The sequence below is a fragment of the Haliotis cracherodii genome, unplaced genomic scaffold (genome assembly GCF_022045235.1).
Source record: "Haliotis cracherodii isolate W230 unplaced genomic scaffold, xgHalCrac1.p SCAF_17, whole genome shotgun sequence".
Classification (NCBI taxonomy): Eukaryota; Metazoa; Mollusca; class Gastropoda; order Lepetellida; family Haliotidae; genus Haliotis; species Haliotis cracherodii.
This window is the reverse complement of record NW_027266272.1, coordinates 14000531-14019744: the sequence shown is the minus strand read 5'-3', so window position 1 is coordinate 14019744 and position 19214 is coordinate 14000531. Positions and strand designations below refer to the sequence as shown.

Sequence of the window (19214 nt, the reverse complement as noted above, 5' to 3'; positions counted from 1 at the left end):
CTTAGTAGCGCACTCTGTAATTGAGTTACACAGAAAATTAGATAAATTGGAATCTTTTTGTGATACTTGGGTTCTGGTAGTCAATATGGATAAATCAAATATAATTGTATTCAGAAATGGTGGTGTTATTAAACGAGTTGAAAAATGGTACTATAAAAATACAGAAATAGTAACATATTATAATTACTTGGTCATTGTCTTTTCATCACGTCGTCTATGGTCTAAGGCCTGTGAAACTCTAGCCACACGGGCCAAGAAAGCATGTTTTCCTATTTTTAAGTTTCTATATTCGATAGTAAAATAGCTCCGATTGCTTGTGATGGAAGTGAAATTTGGGGATTTACATTTAGAGAAAGTATAGAAAAAATCCAAAGTTCTTTTTTAAGAGATATTTGTCAATCAGTAGGAAACCATCAACTAATGCGGTTCTTGGTGAAGATGGCCGTTATCATCAAAGTGTTATATATTCAGCCGATGTATAAGATATTGGTGTAGATTGATACGCATGAATTCAATTCGACTTCCACATGCTTGTTATAAAATGCTGAAAGCACAAGCTGATAATGGTAGTGTTAATTGGGCATCTCATGTGAGAATGCTTTTGTTTGAATCTGGTTTTGGTTATGCGTGGATATCGCAGGACTGTGGGCATATACATTGTGTTATGGAATTATTCATGAGAAGATGTTTTGACATTGTTGTACAAAGCTGGAGTCAAAAGATTAACAATTCTGTGTTCTTGAACCTTTATGCGTCATATAAATCGGTGTCTAGCCGGGAGAGCCACATTTCAGAAAAGGCTATTGCCGGTAGAGCCATATTTTCAGCTGAGTGCATTTCACCTATTCTAGCGGGTAATTAAATAATCCGATTACCGATACCTGTATATGATTGTCCCACATTTTAATTATACTCCTAATTTAATACTCCCAGACCGAGGGAGGCGACCAGTTCGATCCTACACCGTGTTAGTGACGACATCCTCATCTTCCCGACAGACAAGAACATTGAACATTTGTGTACTGCAGACATTGTATTTTGTGATGGTATATTTTATGCCTGTCCCAAGTTGTTTGATCAGATTTATTGTTTACATGCTGAGGTGTTTGGCCATATGTTTCCATTAGTTTACTGTTTGTTGTCCAATCGAACAAAAGAGTGTTATGTCAACATGTTTCAGTACCTATGCGATTTTGCTAGTAGAGGAGGTATAGAAAACCAAGGCAACCGTACCAACAATACCCTGGAAGGGTGGCACAACAAGATAAACGTTATATACGGTAACCTGTTAGAATCACAAAGCATGTTTTGACAGCATAGCCGCGAGAGCCACATTATACAATCACGCAACCATAACCATTGCCGCGAGAGCCACATCAATTTGGGCTATCTATTTTCGAAATGTGGCTTTGCCGGCCTGTAACTATAAATCACTATTGGAAACTGAACTCTATATAACTTCATGCTTTGATAAGGATCTTGTACGAATTTTGGCGAAATTTTGATGTTTAGCACATGGTTTAAAAGTACAAAAACAGCGCTTTAGCAAACAGTTAATACAACCTGAATTAATTTTCCGTCATATTTGTGATTTATTAGAATTAGAAGATGAATATCATTTTGCACTAGTTTGCCCATATTACGAGAAAAGCAGAGATAGTTTAATTCCTTGTTATTTTCATCATTGTCCATCAAGACAGAAATTTGCCTCCTTGATGTCTAAAAAAAATGTTAATGTAATAGGTTTTGCTCTTTATCTAAAGAGAAATTTGCCAGTGTACCATTAAGCAGAAGTGTTAATCTGTATTAAAGATATAGTTTTATTTAGAGATATACACTTTCATATTTAGAAATTACGTAATACATCCACATGCCACTATCGTACTCATGTTATATGAAAGAAATTGTACTCTTGGCCACGAGGCCTTCAATACTGATTAAACTCTCCGCCCAATACGAAAAGAAGTTAAACGATGGTACTTGTTGTTACCCTGCCTGGCGCTCGCTGGTCGGCTTGGAGTCAATATACTGCCTGAGTCGGGTATCCTTGTTATACTGCAGTATAGTATCTCTGTAGGGTAGCATTATAATAAAAGCGACAAAACCCTTCCCATATTTATAATCAGAAGTCTATTGTAGGATACTGACCATGAAAAAGTGAACGTATCCTGCCACACCGGTGGCTACCGTCATAAATACATGCAAGGGCAAGTCAATTATTCACCTAAAAACCCACGAGAACATATGGTACAAGTCAAAGTGGGGAATTGCATCGGACATCATTTTTGTCACTGATGTGTCCAATTTGGAAATGTCCTCCACATGTCTACCATAAAACCTTTTGAAAGCCGACATTAGTCAGGACTAGCACGAGCAGCGTTAAAACGCATTTCATTTCACTTCCGGAGTGTTTGAAACATGGGTGGTTGGAAATGTGTGGTTCATCAACCACAACCAGGTGTTTTCGAGTCATGGTAGAATGAGTATTCACACACACGAAGACGTTGATTATTGATAGCTACACATACAACACAATGTTTACTTGAAGCTTGACTGGGTGTCCTGCTCGTGCCTATGTGCATACTGTATAGGACATATTGAACTACCGAGGCAAGCAATTGTCCTTGACCCGATGACTAGATGGAATAACAATAGTTAACACCATACCACTTTAGACTATCGACAGTAACATTAGCCGTAATAAACAAACACATTTAGTAAAGACTTTACTATTTCTTTTTAATGAGCCTCACGCGGAGATTAGACTCGGCTCCAAGATATTACCAGTCTTAGGCATCTAAATGGATCAGACGACAGCTGAGATTTATTTGAAATCCTTAAAAGGCGCAACTCCTTAATTTTATATACAGGGCAGATGGGGGCTTTCATCCACAAAATAAGGGCATTAATGGATGTCATCGACCGTTCATTCCTATTGCTGCTTCATAACCCCCGGATACACATTATCGTTATGTTTTCTTCTTTTACATAATTTCTAACTGGTAGATATAACGCTGGTGTCGTGTGCAGAAACAGAACTCCACCGTGACGTATTAAGTCACATGTCACTTTATGACTTCCAGCCTTACGGTATCGTTCGATGACTTCCTTTAACATGACACTACATGTATCAATTGAGGGCGACCGCCTCCGTGGTCTAATGGTAGAGCGTCCGCCCGGAGAGCGGAAGGTCCAGGGTTCGATCCCGGCCGCGTCATACCAAAATTCGTTCAAAGATGGTACTTGTTGTTACCGTGCCTGGCGCTCGGCATGAAGGGGGTAAAGCAAGGACTGGTCGGCTCGGAGTCAGTACACTGTGTCTGAGTGGGGTATTCATGTTAAACTGCGCCATGGTATCTCAGTGGGCTAGCACTATAAAATCAGCATTAATCCGGACTTGTACAAGCAGGTGTATTACACATCTTGTGCGAGACGTAAACCCTATTTCACCTCACCTCCACTGAGGGCATGCATACCAAATGTCACCTCGTACGTGTGAAATACATGCAACTACATTCTTCTATCGAAAGCCACAAGACATATGTGTACGTGCCCAACAGAACGTGCATTTAATATAAAACCTCCCAACTCCAATAAAAGTATGGCATAGGTCTCAAGTGGAAATGTGATAGCAAGGATGTGTCACGTGCCTGCCAAAGGCAAAACGCTATTGGAACGCTATATGGCTTATTTCAGAGAGTAAATTGCACATTATTTTTATTATGTATGACGTATATGCTCTTAGAATATTTTGCGTTTCAGAGTCTTTATAGCGGCTGTATTCTGGTAATCGTGAAAATTAAAATGAATCAGTGAGTGGGTGAGTGAGTGAGCGGTCTTCAACGTTGCTTTGAACAGTATTCCAGTTATATTACATCAGGGCGTGTGAGTTTAACGTGATGAAGGTCTCAGACGGTTACCGCTTTCCTGAAACGAAGGAGCACATGTATGGTGCTGACAAACCTAGAAACATAATCGGAGGGAAATGGGATTCGAACCTGCAGTCATAGGTTTCTGGCGTGCCCAAGGGACGCAACTCTGCACCGCGAAGTGTACCTCAGACGACTGGGCCACCCGAACCCCGTATTATAGAGGCATTTATATCTAGATGAGTATAGATACACGTCTGTGTTAGCCTAACAGTCGATCTGTCCAGCATAATTTTAGCTAGTATTGATTGCTCGAACAGTGCATTAAATTGCAATTGTCCATGACTGGATGGCAGTATATCAATGGCAAGTGACATCGATAACACGTTAGACTGTCGATCGTTTGGATAAACATGAAGGAAAACAAATATTAACCTTTTAATGCATAATTTTGAATCTGAAGACATTGTATTTATGGAACGGGCCCGTATTGCGGAACGAGTGCCTCGGCTGTTAAATGACATTGACAAGTCCCCGTTTGAACTGATCCTAACGACTGTTTCAAGATGGTGGATCGGTATTAACGTATTTTCTACGAAGGCAGCTACCAAACAACACCCAATAAAACAGGACAAGTGGCCTATCGCTACATCACTGACAAACCCTCAAGTAATTCCCGTCTGGGAAATCTCACCTTGTCAATTCCCCTGTCGCTTTTGGCATCACTATGGCGTACATAACACCTGCCAAACATTCGGCATTTCTCGGGATGTCAATACGAGGTGTTAAAAGACAGACATGGTTCTTCCAACTGGCCAGCTGTACTTCGCGTGACGGTATATCATTAATGCCTGGGGCCTATCATTAGAAGATCTGTGTTCAGGACTAAGATGTTAGATATGGCCTACAATACTGAAGCCTCAACGAAACGACTTTCACTTTCAGGTAGAAGCAAAGTGTCTGAAGGCTTACTTTAAAGAGGTTTTTAGGCAACAATAAAATAAATAATATATATTCATCCTCGTCCATCTCACGACCAAACATACCACCTAACATCATTTTGTTGTCCCCAAACATACAAAGACGACGAAAATCGCCAAGCATATTCCCTTCTTTATTTATTTGATGAAGTACATCATATACACAGCCCAACCAAACATTCATGCCTCATGTTAATCACACCCGTCGGCAGTGAATTTAAGCAGATGCCTTAAATAGTTTGTTTTCTAAATTATTTAAATACAGAATCCAAAAAATAAGTGCCCTCGGCCTCATATGTTTAATCTTTCACTTTCTTATCTGTCAGAAAAGAACTCAAGAAATATGGCATGTGTAACCCTGACGTAAATAAAAGGGATTGCCCAACATGGGCGTCGGCTAAATAAAGATTCCTAAGATTATATAAGGTTGAGATTCTGTCTCTCACATCAAAAAGATGAAGCATCATACCTGCATCCCTAGAGAATAACATAATCTCCGTATGGTGAAGCTACGAATAGGGGTCCGTGTCAACGAAGACGTGTTAGTTATTTAGTAAAAATCAAACTGTAACTAACGAAATGGAGAAACAAACATTTCTCTAAAAGAGTAAGCGAGTATGGTTTTACGCCGCTTTTAGCAATATTCCAGCAATATCACGACGGGGGACACCAGAAATGGGCTTCACACATTGTACCAACGTGGGAAATCGAACCCGACTCTTCAGCGTGACGAGCGAACGCTTTAACTACTAGGCTACCCTCTATTAAAAAATATGTGCAATATAACGGACAAAATCTAAAAACAACAGATGTTCTGATCCATGGTTAGAATCGTTAAAGGGGCGGTCGGGTAGCCTTGTGGTTCAAGCATTCGCTCGTCACGCCGAGGACCTGGGTTCGATTCCCGACATGGGTACAATGTGTGATGCCCATTTCTGGTGTCCCCCGCCGTGATATTGCTGGAATATTGCTAAAAGCGGCGTTAAACCATACTCCCTCACTAGAATCATTGCACGATGTTTTGTTGATATGTTCATTGCAAACAAATCAGTTAATTAATAACTCTTCCCAAAATGTCATTCAATTATAAATATTTCAATAATGGGGGTTTAGAGGCTCTCACAGCGTAGTACTTATAATGTCTTAGTTCCGTAACGCACGAATGGCACTCAACTGTGTATATCGGTAAAAACTATATTTACCCTGCCGATATTGTAAATTACCCGAGAGGAACAGCTACCTCTTAAGGTGGAGTTAACTTTTCTATGGATTCATGACTCTTTGCCTACATTTTCATGACGTGAGCATGCAGCAGTATTCCCAGCTATCGCCTGGCATCTCAGACAACACAATGGCGACGTTGGTACGAGGTCCGATCAGTGATATGTGATTCGTACGAGGTCCGATCAGTGATATGTGATAACCCTCTTTACTGAGCTGACTTACTGTATTGTTGTATTGTTAGCAGGCGTGATAACACGGGAGCGTATATACAGACATGGAACATTGATAAACATCGACTACACGCAACGCATGCGCACCACGTACTTTCAACACCTGGTCATTCTCAATCTCATTTAAATCAGATCTTAGTTCTCGCTACCGCTAAATAAAGATCTGAGGACATCCTATTACGGGTCACGTTAGGACGACCTTTCGCGAACTTTGACCGACCACTGAAACGACTAACAACAAGTCGACATCAGCCAGTTAGAAAGCAGCTTTCTCGAGCTTTACGGCACTCGTTTCAACCTGGCGACTTCCATTTCAGACTACGTTTGAAAAATATGTTGACACAGTTCTCGATTAAAATTTTGAAAACTGAACAAACGAACATTCCGGGATGTCTAATATATGGTTGAGATTGTATGGCAGTGCTTCCAACGTACTGTGCAACGCTTCCTTCGTTCAAATGTTTATCCCATGGAAGCGAGAGATAGACGATGATTCTGACAGAATCGTTCGGAATACCCCGTGTTAACGTTTTCGAGGTTGCATCATTAGAAAACTCATTCCGACTGCTACTTTCATGATCTGGTAAGCGACGCTTTGATTGGTCGGTTTGTTTTTTTCAAATTTAAAAACAAAATAAAAAAGCAAATGACCCTAAAAGGCTTCCGTAGAAAAGTTACATTGAGGATTTACAGTTCAAGGCGGTAGATAAATATCACATCAACCTGTCATATTTTTACTCTGAAAACGAACGGCATATCATTGAAAGTATGAAAAACAATTAAAGTGAAAATCAGTCAAAACTAGTTCGTGTTTAGCGGCTATATGAATTATTGCTCGGAAAGATCCGCTCGAAGAGAACGTTTATTTTTGGGATACGTCATCAAACTTAAGGACCTATATATTTATCGTATATTGAACTTTTGAATTATTTCCTAAAGAAGCTGAAACAATTTTGATTGGAGTAATACTTTGCACAATCAAAGTTTTATATATACTATTGAATTCGGTCATGCAGATGGGGCATTTATTATAGGTATGTTGGTACGTGTATAAATACGTTTAACCCGAAGTGAGTGGCGATCGAGAATATAGAAGGTTAACAAGTGGATATGAGTAAGAGCAGTTGATAAATACATATTCATATCCCGTGACAAATAATATAAATAAACACATTGAGGTGAAATGGGGTTTAACGTCGTGTTCAAGAATATTGCACTTAAATAGCGACGTGCATGAACGTGTGTGTGTGTGGCTGCTTGTATTAGTCCTGACTAATGTCAGTTTCATAGTGCTGGCCCACTGAGATACCATGGTTAAAATGAATACCCAACTAAGGCACAGTATACTGTTTCCGAGCCGACCAGTCCTTGTTTTAGCCCCTTAATGTCGAGCGCCAGACGGGTAACAACAAGACCATCTTTTTACGTCTTTTTGTATGACGCGGCCGGGGATCGAACTCCGGACCTTCCGCTTTCCGGGCGGACGCTCTACCACAAGACCACGGAGGCGGTCTTATGACATGGATAAAAGCTTAATTAAAATGATAAATATAAACAACGAAAATAAAAACATCGGATTAAGAAATTAAGCTAACAGAGACCTTACATTCTGGAGTTATGTTCAATACGAAAATAATAATATTGACGTCATAAATAAATTAAAATATCACAAACTCTTTTTTGTTTCATAAAAACCACCGCACTTAATAAATTGTCAATTTTTGGGTATATTAATACGCGGACGTGTGTCATATATGTGGAAGCATCGCGTTAGGCAAACCTATATACGCAAGGATGGACGGAAACCCTACAGCACTTTCGACCAAACGACTACAAGACAAAGAAACACCATTCATACACGTAATTACGTACAACAGATATTCTCAAAGGCATTAATGTTGTCAGCGCCGTCTTCGGATGTACATATGTATATTTTAGTAGCACTATTCAAAGGGTGGATTGACACAGCGTGGAAGCATAGCTGAACATCGATACTTAGAGTTAATAGTGTTTACATTAACGCCCGCCCGTTTTGACGAGTGTGTCGTTTGTAAGGATTCACTCAATGCCACTTCACAAGGTGACCAATACAGCCGTGTTTATCTCAAGGCGCATTTTACACGCACAGCTTCAATTCATTGATATTGTGACCGCCTCCGATGTCCAGTGGTCGCCGTGGAGATTAGACTCGGCTCCAAGATATTACCAGTGTGAGGCGTCTAAATGGATCAGACAAAAAAAATACTGCTGAAATTTACTTGAAAATCCTTAAAATGCGCAACTTCTTCATTTTATATACAGAACAGTTGGCGGCTTTCATTCAAAGCATCATTTGGGCATTAAAGGATGTCATCGACCGTTCATTCCAATTGCTGCTTTATAACCCCCGGATGCAGACATTATATCCTGTTTTCTTCTTCACATAAGTTCAAACTGGTAGATATAACCCTGGTGTCTGGTGTAGAGAGAAAATTCCGCCGTGACGTATTTAGGTCACATGATACTTTAGGTCTTCCAGCCTTGCGGTATCGTTCGATGACTTCCTTTAACAGGACACTATATGTACCCACCGAGGGCGACCGCCTCAGTGGTCTAGTGGTAGGACGTCCGCCCGGACAGAGGAAGGTCAAGGGTTCGATCCCCGGCCGCGTCATACCAAAAGACGTTAAAAGATGGTATTTGTTGTTACCTTGCCTTGAAGGTCGGCATGAAGGGGCTAAATCAAGGACTGGTCGGCTCGGAGTCAGTATACTGCGTATGAGTGGGGTATTCATGTTAATATATACTACAAAATCGGCCATAGTCCGAACTAGTATAAGCAGCCACACACACAAAAAAAAACCACACGCTCAAGTGCATGCACGTCCCTATATAAGGGCAATAATCTTGGACGCTACGTTAAAGCCTATTTCCCCTCCCCTTTATTCATGTAGCAAATCTTTTACAACATGGTCGGGCTTTTCGTTAACATTTGGTAGTTGGTTGTTTAATGCCGCACTCAGCAATATTCCAGCTATATGACGGCGGTCTGTAAATAATCGATTCTGTACCATAAGATCCTGTGATTGACATCATGAGCATCGATCCACGCAATTGGGATACGATGACATGCATCAACCAAGTCAGCAAGCATGACCACCCAATCCCGTTTGTCGCCTCTTACAACAAGCATAGGCGCCCCTTTTCGTTAACAGCTCAGCCTTTCAAGGCTAATCTAATATTGCTGTAATGGCATTACTAGACAGAGTATCACATTGCGGTTTTAATAACATTTTATGCTGTTTCTCATCATCTGTTTGACAGGCTTTCTACAACACGAAACCTCCTCCAGGTATTTCACTAAATATTGTAAATATCCGGAGAATGACGTCCTACATATTTATTTCGAGATACTAATATGCACTATCTGTGCATTAAAAAGGAAATCTACGCCCCCTTCAAATGACCACGTCATTCCGAGCCTTGGGCAACGCTAAAAGGAAACCTTTGAATAATCGTGACCCGAGAGTCAGTGGGTGAATCGGGCCTTATGCCGTGCTCGTTGTGTAGTTGTCTGGAGCTCTGCGGTAGTTTCCTGGTCTGTGAGTCCAATCATACATGCAGTGAAATATTTATGAAGAACAGAAGTTACTCAGTCGCCGTACAAAGAAGCAAGCCCTTGGAGAATTCTGTGATGTTGCACTCGATGTCCTACATGTGAGAAGATCACTGCCGAAGAATGCGTGCATTACAACATGAATGTTTGTTTGTTATCAAAGACTTATGTTGGCTTGTCTGTTTGTTGTTTAACGCCGCACTCTGTAATATTGTAGCTATATGACGGCGGCCTGTAAAAATAAATTCTGGACCACACAATCCAGTGATTGACATCATGAGCATCGATACATGCAATTGGGATATCGGCATGCACTCAATCAAGTCACCGATCCATTTGGTCGCCTCTCACAACAAGCATGCTTTGCCGGGGACTTGGAATCCTCACGGAGCGTGAGTGAATGAGTTTGATTTAACTCCCAAATTGATAAATGCTACAGAAGTAGACAACTTTGCTCAATATCTAGATGACAGATATTCATACTGAGATACCTGGGATCAAAATCAGGTCGAATTTCAAATTTAAATCCAGGATCATCGGATCCTGTCACAACAAGGGGACGCAACTCTTCACAGCAAATTGCTGTGCCTCTTATAAATTTGTGTCCCTGTGATTAGCAAGTGCGGTTGAAGTCAATATTGAGCATTCTTTCTGTGTGTGTCTTTATGGTCTTCTGGTATTGTAACTATGGTCTTCTGGTATTGTAATTAGGGTCTTCTGGTATTGTAACTATGGTCTTCTGGTATTGTAACTATGGTCTTCTGGTATTGTAACTATGGTCTTCTGGTATTGTAACTGAGGGTTTAAGTATCAAACATTAATACAAAAGAGCAGTGGAGCGATAACCAAATTATTTCAACTTTATAGTATCAACTGACTCCGTGACGAAACATGATTTGGACGTTTGCTATAGCACGGTTCTATAACGGGTCTAACCTTTAGACGGTCCCTTGGTGATGAACATAACAACGGCGGTAAGACAGGGGTATCATAAAACTCGTAACAAATCTCGGACAGTACAGATATCTGCCATATCATTTGAGGTTTCAACACATGCGTCCAACTCGTGTTATTCCGGGACAACGTCTTGCAGGTTACGGAAAGGGGCGAGTGGTGACGAATGGTTTCAACACTACCTACCACGACAAGTGCGTCTGTTATCCCCTTAACGCTGGTCATTTGACGCCTGACCTATATGTCTGTGTACATGCCTCCCTGTGGGGGAGGATTAACCAAGAAACCAGGTCATTACGCTTTCCATGAGTTTGTAAAGTGGGTCACAAATATTGGCGACAAAACCGTTTCCATTTTCATAAGAAATCTCTGCCGAAAGCGGAGTCGATTGTACGATTCCGACTGTATCATGAACATTTGAATCACTTCCAAATTGTGATGAAATCAGGTGTTTGCGATTTTCGATACACTGATATACTGATCGAAATAAGTAACGGAACATATACACCCTTGGAACAACGCTACGTAGGTATGAGTCGAAAGTTAGCATGCGATGGTTATTTTGTTGATGAAAGAAACCTGTCATTAACATGATTCGCTGATCGTGGGTGTGAATCCCAAATTTTCCCCACATAATGATCCCCAGTCTGGCAACAGCATATTCTTAACTTCTTTGAGTGGCATTTAGAAGTTGGAATGGTAACTAAGACAAAATTGTTATGGATGAGCAACTTCTTAAACGTCGCCCAATCGTAATAAAGAAGCTGCTCATCCATAACAATTTTGTCTTAGCATACTCTTGCTTTTGAATTTAATATTTTTGTGTACGGCTCAGGCTTTCGTTCCACATTAAGCTGACTCTCAGGGATATAACTGAAATATATATTACACGAGCTTCAATTTAATGTCAAGTTTATGTTCAGATTGATTACCGAGGATTACCGAGGGCAGACTGAAACTGATTTCAATCGGGACATAATTTCTGAAACTTATTTCAAGAATGACACAAATTTGATATCATATTGAAACGAGTTTGATATTCTATTTATTAACACATATGTCATTTGAAGAGAAATCAAGGTCAAGGTTACAACTTTTGTCGGAGGTCAGTGGTGTCATGGAGCTGAAATAATAGTTTTTCGTCTATAATTTTTCATAAGATTTTGTCGTTTGCAAATTGAAAGGCCGTGTTAATTGTAAAACACCACATGCACGTCACCGAGCTGAATGCCGGATATGACGCAGCAGGGGTAAGGTTGGCTCTGAGAAAACCATTAACTGTTATCATTACAGGAAATCAGGCTTCAACAAAGATGAAAATCACTTTGAAAAATGTCGTATGTCAAATGTGTTATGAAAAACTATAAACCTAGTGACAGAATGCTCTTATACAAATTATGATTAAATAGTTTCCACACAATAGGCAATGTTATTTGAAGACCCTATGGCTGCATGTCCCAGTTACCACGGGTTCAAACAGTTCAACTTGCCACAACTGCTCTCGGCGCATGTCACGCCGCTCCTGTAGAAGGGAGTGAATATAGTTTTACGCCGTTTTAGCAATATTCCAGCAATATCACGACGGTGGACACCGGAAATGTACTTCACACTTTGCCCATTGGGAACGAACCCGAGACTTCGGCGTGACAAGCGATATGCTACCCCACCACTCCCTCCTGTGAGGACGGTATACCTCCCTGTGGTTGACATCAAGAGAACGGTATACCTCCCTGTGGTTGACATCAAGAGAACGGTATACCTCCCTGTGGTGGACATCAAGAGGACGGTATATCTCCCTGTGGTGGAGATCAAGAGGACGGTGTACCTCCCTGTGGTGGAGAACAAGAGAACGGTATACCTCCCTGTGGTTGACATCAAGAGAACGGTATACGTCCCTGTGGTGGGAGGTCAAGAGGACGGTATACCTCCCTGTGGTTGACATCAAGAGGACGGTATACCTCCCTGTGGTGGAGATCAAGAGAACGGTATACCTCCCTGTGGTGGAGGTCAAGAGAACGGTATACCTCCCTGTGGTGGAGATCAAGAGAACGGTATACTTCCCTGTGGTGGAGATCAAGAGAACGGTATACCTCCCTGTGGTGGAGATCAAGAGGACGGTCGGTATACCTCCCTGTGGTGGACATCAAGAGGTCGGTATACCTCCCTGTGGTGGAGATCAAGAGAACAGTATACCTCCCTGTGGTGGGAGGTCAATAGGACGGTATACCTCCCTGCGGTGGGAGGTCAAGAGGACGGTATACCTCCCTGTGGTGGGAGGTCAAGAGAACGGTATACCTCCCTGTGGTGGGAGGTCAAGAAAATGGTATACCTCCCTGTGGTGGGAGGTCAAGAAGACGGTATACCTCCCTGCGGTGGAGATCAAGAGAACGGTATACCTCCCTGTGGTGGAGATCAAGAGGACGGTATACCTCCCTGTGGTGGACATCAAGAGGACGGTATACCTCCCTGTGGTGGAGATCAAGAGGACGGTATACCTCCCTGTGGTGGGAGGTCAAGAGGACGGTATACCTCCCTGTGGTGGAGATCAAGAGAACGGTATTCCTCCCTGTGGTGGAGATCAAGAGGACGGTATACCTCCCTGTGGTGGGAGGTCAAGAGGACGGTATACCTCCCTGCGGTGGAGATCAAGAGAACGGTATTCCTCCCTGTGGTGGAGATCAAGAGGACGGTATTCCTCCCTGTGGTGGAGGTCAAGAGGACGGTATACCTCCCTGTGGTGGGAGGTCAAGAGAACGGTATACCTCCTTGTGGTGGAGATCAAGAGAACGGTATTCCTCCCTGTGGTGGAGATCAAGAGGACGGTATACCTCCCTGTGGTGGAGATCAAGAGGACGTTATACCTCCCTGTGGTGGGAGGTCAAGAGGACGGTATACCTCCCTGTGGTGGAGATCAAGAGAACGGTATACCTCCCTGTGGTGGAGATCAAGAGGACGGTATACCTCCCTGTGGTGGAGATCAAGAGGACGGCGTACCTCCCTGTGGTGGACATCAAGAGAACGGTATACCTCCCTGTGGTGGACATCAAGAGGACGGTATACCTCCATGTGGTGGACATTAAGAGGACGGTATACCTCCCTGTGGTGGACATTAAGAGGACGGTATACCTCCCTGTGGTGGACATTAAGAGGACGGTGTACCTCCCTGTGTTGGGAGATCAAGAGGACGGTATACCTCCCTGTGGTGGACATCAAGAGGACGGTATACCTCCCTCTGTTGGGAGATCAAGAGGACGGTGTACCTCCCTGTGGTGGACATCAAGAGGACGGTATACCTCCCTGTGGTGGAGATCAAGAGAACGGTATACCTCCCTGTGGTGGACATTAAGAGGACGGTGTACCTCTCTTACAGTAAATGAATTGGACTGAACGCTGCTTTTGCCATTTCATATCTCAACGTCTTTCCACCGATATATATCGAGTTATCAGTTTGACTGTAGCTTGTGGGCCGAAAATAAAATTAACAATATGGTGCTAATAAAGATTCTTCCGACACAAGAAAGTAATAGCGTTGTTAATTATATTGAGTATATAAAGTTTCAGAAAAATAAATTATTAATCAGAATCTCGACATTTGGCCAAACTAATAATCTGATAGCTCTTCCAAATCAAAGATAGCCAAGTTGTCTTAATAGCATAATCAAAATATCGATATTTATATCATTGAATTATTCAAACAAAGCTGGACATTTTAAGAAGAGAGAATTAACGTATGAAATTGTATTCAGCAAATGAACTCGATAAATACTTTGTGTCAATTTTAAATACGCGGACGGGCAAAAGAAAATTCCTTTTGAATTTGACCAAAAATACACAAACGTGACTGGCTGAAAACTGTCGTCGAAACACTACAAACTTAAGGTCCAAAAACAACTATACTCGTTTTAAATACATCACCATCGAATTACCATATCTTGTTTGTTTCAGTTTCAGTTTTAGCCACCATCACATATGTGTATACTTTTTTAGCCAGCCAGTTTATTTCAAATTGAGACTAACTCCTTGTTTTTAAAGACGTCAAAGAGAACACTAGTTCAGAGGAGTGCAGAATCGATCAATGGAACAAAGGGTTTTAAAGAGGCATGTTTAAAGGCGCTAGTAAGTGTTGACGGGACACATATCGACCAGGAAGGGTTGTCATAGACGCGATGGCGCATCCTACTAACATTCCCCTCACAACTACCAGTGTCAACTTAACATCAATATACGTCCCTGTAGGCTACAGCATTAACACAAGACCTCGATATAACACGTCTTTGACGCATATATTTGACTTTTAAGTCATGTATACGGTTTCAAATATTCAAGCGTGATTTTGAAACTGGTTTTCGGACATTAAGCAGGGAATTCTTTGTCATTTTTATGAGTGCTGTCGAGATGGATGTTTGCGGAAATCAGTTGCCGGGCAGAGGAAAGTAATCACTTGTAATGAAACAAACAAGAAATGGTTATTCGATGGTGATGTATTTGATACGAGATATCATAGTTGTCTTCTGGACCTTAGACCCGTGAAGATCCGGGGTAGAATAGGTCTTCAGCAACCCATGTTTGCCGTAAAAGGCGACTATACTTGTCATAAGAGGCGACAAACGGAATCAGGCGGTCAGACTCGCCGAGTTTGTTGATGCAAGTCATCGTTTTCCAATTGCGTGGATCGATGCTCATGATGTCAATCACTGGATTATGTGATCTAGACTCGATTATTTACAGACCGCCGTCATACAACTGGAATATTACTGAGTGCGGCGTTAAACCACAAACAAACAAACAAAACAAAACAAATCTGGACCTTAAGTTTGCAATGTTTCAGTGACTGTTTTCAGCTTGTAACATTCTGATAACGTTTGTATTTTTTAGTCAAATCCAAATTCAGGGGTATACTTTCTTTTCCCCGACAGTGTAGTATTTGACTCAAACGGTTTTCACGGGTAACTAAACGCCCTGATTGTCGTACTTGCCAACCTGTTACACGTTTCCTGGTGAGTGAGTTGGGTTTAACGCCGCTTTTAGCAGTATTACAGTTATATCACAACGTGTCAGCTCAAAGTGGGAGAAAAGCCCGAAGTGAAGCAGGCCTCAGACGTATACCACTTCGGTGAAACCCACGAGCACGTGTATGGTGCTGACAAACCTAGAAACATAATCGGGGCGAACCGGGATTCGAACCCACAATCATAGGTTTCTGGCGAGCCCAAAGAACGCAACTCTGCACTGCGAATCGCTGCGCCTTAGACAGCTGGGCCACCAGTGTCCCACGTCTCCTCGTGTAGCATTTGGTATAGAGCGGCGATTTAAGCGTCACTTTAGTAGTTCCACGGCTTAACGTAGGGTTATTCCATATGTCGTAGACGTCCTTTAACTCCTTCGGTACGGTACTAACAGACTAAGGATTATAACCAGGAAGAATCATGATTCGAACCCATGTTCAGCGGAGCCTTGTACAGCTAAGGGACGCAACTCTGAAAAGCGCATTGTGGAGCACAGGCGCACTCGCCGAAAATAACAAAAATATCAGCGACAATGTTGGTGTGAAAATTAAACGTTTTTCTCGCGAAATATTCACATTTTGTGTCCTTTTCAGCATAACCCAAAGGCGCGTAACACGCATAACACGTGTACGCTATTGTCGAGAGAAGGGACTAAGAAACAATTTATTTTATACATGACACAGCGATAAAATCCCTTATTCTAATATTTTTTCGCCCGTCCATAAAAATAGATTGAAATCGACATGATTGCGTAACTGTTTTGTTCCGTTTTCTGATTTATTGAAAAGAGATTCTATTGAATAAATACAGAAACAGTCCCCGAATAATAGCATCTCTCTTGCAAAAAACTACAAATATGTATCGGGAGAAAGGTAGGGTCAGGTGGGATGGGGAATAACGTCGCGTTATATATTATTGCACTTATATATACCGACGTTCGTAAGAATGAATGAATGGATGTCGTATTTCTTGATAAAACAAATATGGGTAATTTCTTAAATGGTATCAGTCGAAACAGATATGCGAGGAAGGAAAAAGAAAAAAAAACATTCAGTTGTCAGTTTTTGTCGGTACTTTGATCCATCTAAAGACAGATCTACACGAACGATAATAATTCCCCATACAATTTAATCACGTCGGCGAACGTTTAAAAAAGGGAATTTGATACAATGGCCTTTCAGCTTTCATTCATACTTTAAAGACCTGTCATTATCATAAACAGGTATGCATTTTGAAAAGAAAAAAATAAGTGATAATTTTACAATTTGAATATCATGACTGATGCGGGCTCGTTAGCAAGGGAGCCACGAGAACTATGCATATATATACAGCGAATTAATATCTAATCGTTTACATTGTATGTCTCTAAAACATATTTATTTCGAATAATGTATATATAATTAAATCCAGACAGTGACAGTTACTATATAGCCGAGATAGCCTTGACGGTGTTAGTTGGGTTGTTAAACAGACCGCATGCTAAAGGTATTGTAGTGCCTCAGCCTTGTACAAGGAGAGCTGTTCCCTTTCAGCTGTGAGGGACAGGCTACGCTGGTTGCCGAGGAAACAGTAAAACACTTACCTGTGTAAAATCCCAAAGAACTAAAATTTGAAGAAAATAACTGAGTCTTGTCGCCATAATTCCATTTTGCGGTTTTCCATGAGCTTAAACACCCAGGGCTCTGATAGACGCCATTTACAACACTACATCGTGCCAGCACTGCACAGCCTACCGAAAAGGCTTGAACCACTCGCGTTACACAAACTACAATAACGTAATGTCAAGGGGACATAACTGCTATAGGTCATGTAACGTGTTCAATATTCCATGTCTAGGTAATATCGATATAAACTATTGATAAAGGAAATGTGCCAAGGGGGGTAACTGATGTTTGGTATTGGCGTCAACTCCTCGGGGATTACTAGACGTGACAAAGGCCCCATTGCGAGGGACTTCGTGTCGTGGCACGATTGTAACGGCATCCATAACACGGGAAAATAATAGCGGCCATGGGCTGAACCCGTTTAATTTGTATAGAATCATTCTAAATGTCATGATGATTTGGGGAACAAACAAACGACTCATTTGGCAGTCTGACAATGGACGAGGTAACCGGAAAGTATTAGATAACTGTTGATAAGGCGGCTTGTCCTGGGATACGGGCGACAGGGTGGAATGAGTTGGGAGAGGGGGGTGGGGGCAAGTGTTCTTTTGGTATTCTATGAGCACACAATATCCAGATTAACCTGTTTTCTATGTATTATCAGAGAGACAAACTTGGATATTACCTTATATGGACTATTTTTCTCTATCTGAAATATATAATAAAAACAGATCTCTATCCACTTTGCAAGGATTGTATGCGACTTGTGTTGACGCGGTGTTGTGAGAGGCTGAAGTTGTATATAGTAGCGAATTGGTGGTATATAATAGTGATATGGTGGTATATACTGGTGATACGGTGGTATATAGTGGTGATATGGTGTTATATAGTGGTGATATGTGGTATATAGTGGTGATATGGTGGTAGATACTGGTGATATGTGGTATATAGTGGTGATATGGTGGTATATAGTGGTGATATGGTGGCATAAAGTGGTGATATGGTGATATATAATGGTGATATGGTGGTATATAGTGGTGATATGGTGGTATATACTGGTGATATGGTGGTATGTACTGGTGACATGGTGGTATATACCGGTGATAAGATGGTATATACCGGTGATATGGTGGTATATAGTGGTGATATGGCGGTATATAGTGGTGATATGGTGGAACATACTGGTGATATGGTGGTATATACTGGTGATATGGTGGAAAGTACTGGTGACATGGTGGTATATACTGGTGATATGGTGGTATATAGTAGTGATATGGTGGAACATACTGGTGATATGGTGGTATATAGTGGTGATATGGTGGTATATAGTAGTGATATGGTGGAACATACTGGTGATATGGTGGTATATAGTGGTGATATGGTGGTATATACTGGTGATATGGTGGAACATACTTGTGATATGGTGGAACATACTGGTGATATGGTGGAACATACTGGTGATATGGTGGTATATAGTAGTGATATGGTGGAACATACTGGTGATATGGTGGTATATAGTGGTGATATGGTGGTATATACTGGTGATATAATGGAACATACCGGTGATATGGTGGAACATACTGGTGATATGGTGGTACATACTGGTGATATGGTGGTACATACTGGTGATATGGTGGTACATACTGGTGATATGGTGGTACATACTGGTGATATGGTGGTATATAGTGTTGATATTGTGGAACATACTGGTGATATGGTGGAACATACTGGTGATATGGTGGTATATACTGG

At 41.5% G+C, this 19214-nt stretch overlaps 1 protein-coding gene across 1 annotated transcript in view; it reads right to left on the bottom strand.

Moving 5' to 3' along the window:
- The window catches only part of LOC139464423 (uncharacterized), a 60985-nt gene extending 43414 nt beyond the window's left edge, over positions 1-17571 (bottom strand). Inside the window, exon 1 of the mRNA XM_071245956.1 lies at positions 17441-17571. Coding sequence (XP_071102057.1) covers positions 17441-17497 — 57 coding nt within the window. The 5' untranslated portion in view covers positions 17498-17571. The remainder of the gene's footprint in view (positions 1-17440) is intronic.
- Positions 17572-19214: the final 1643 nt, after the last annotated feature.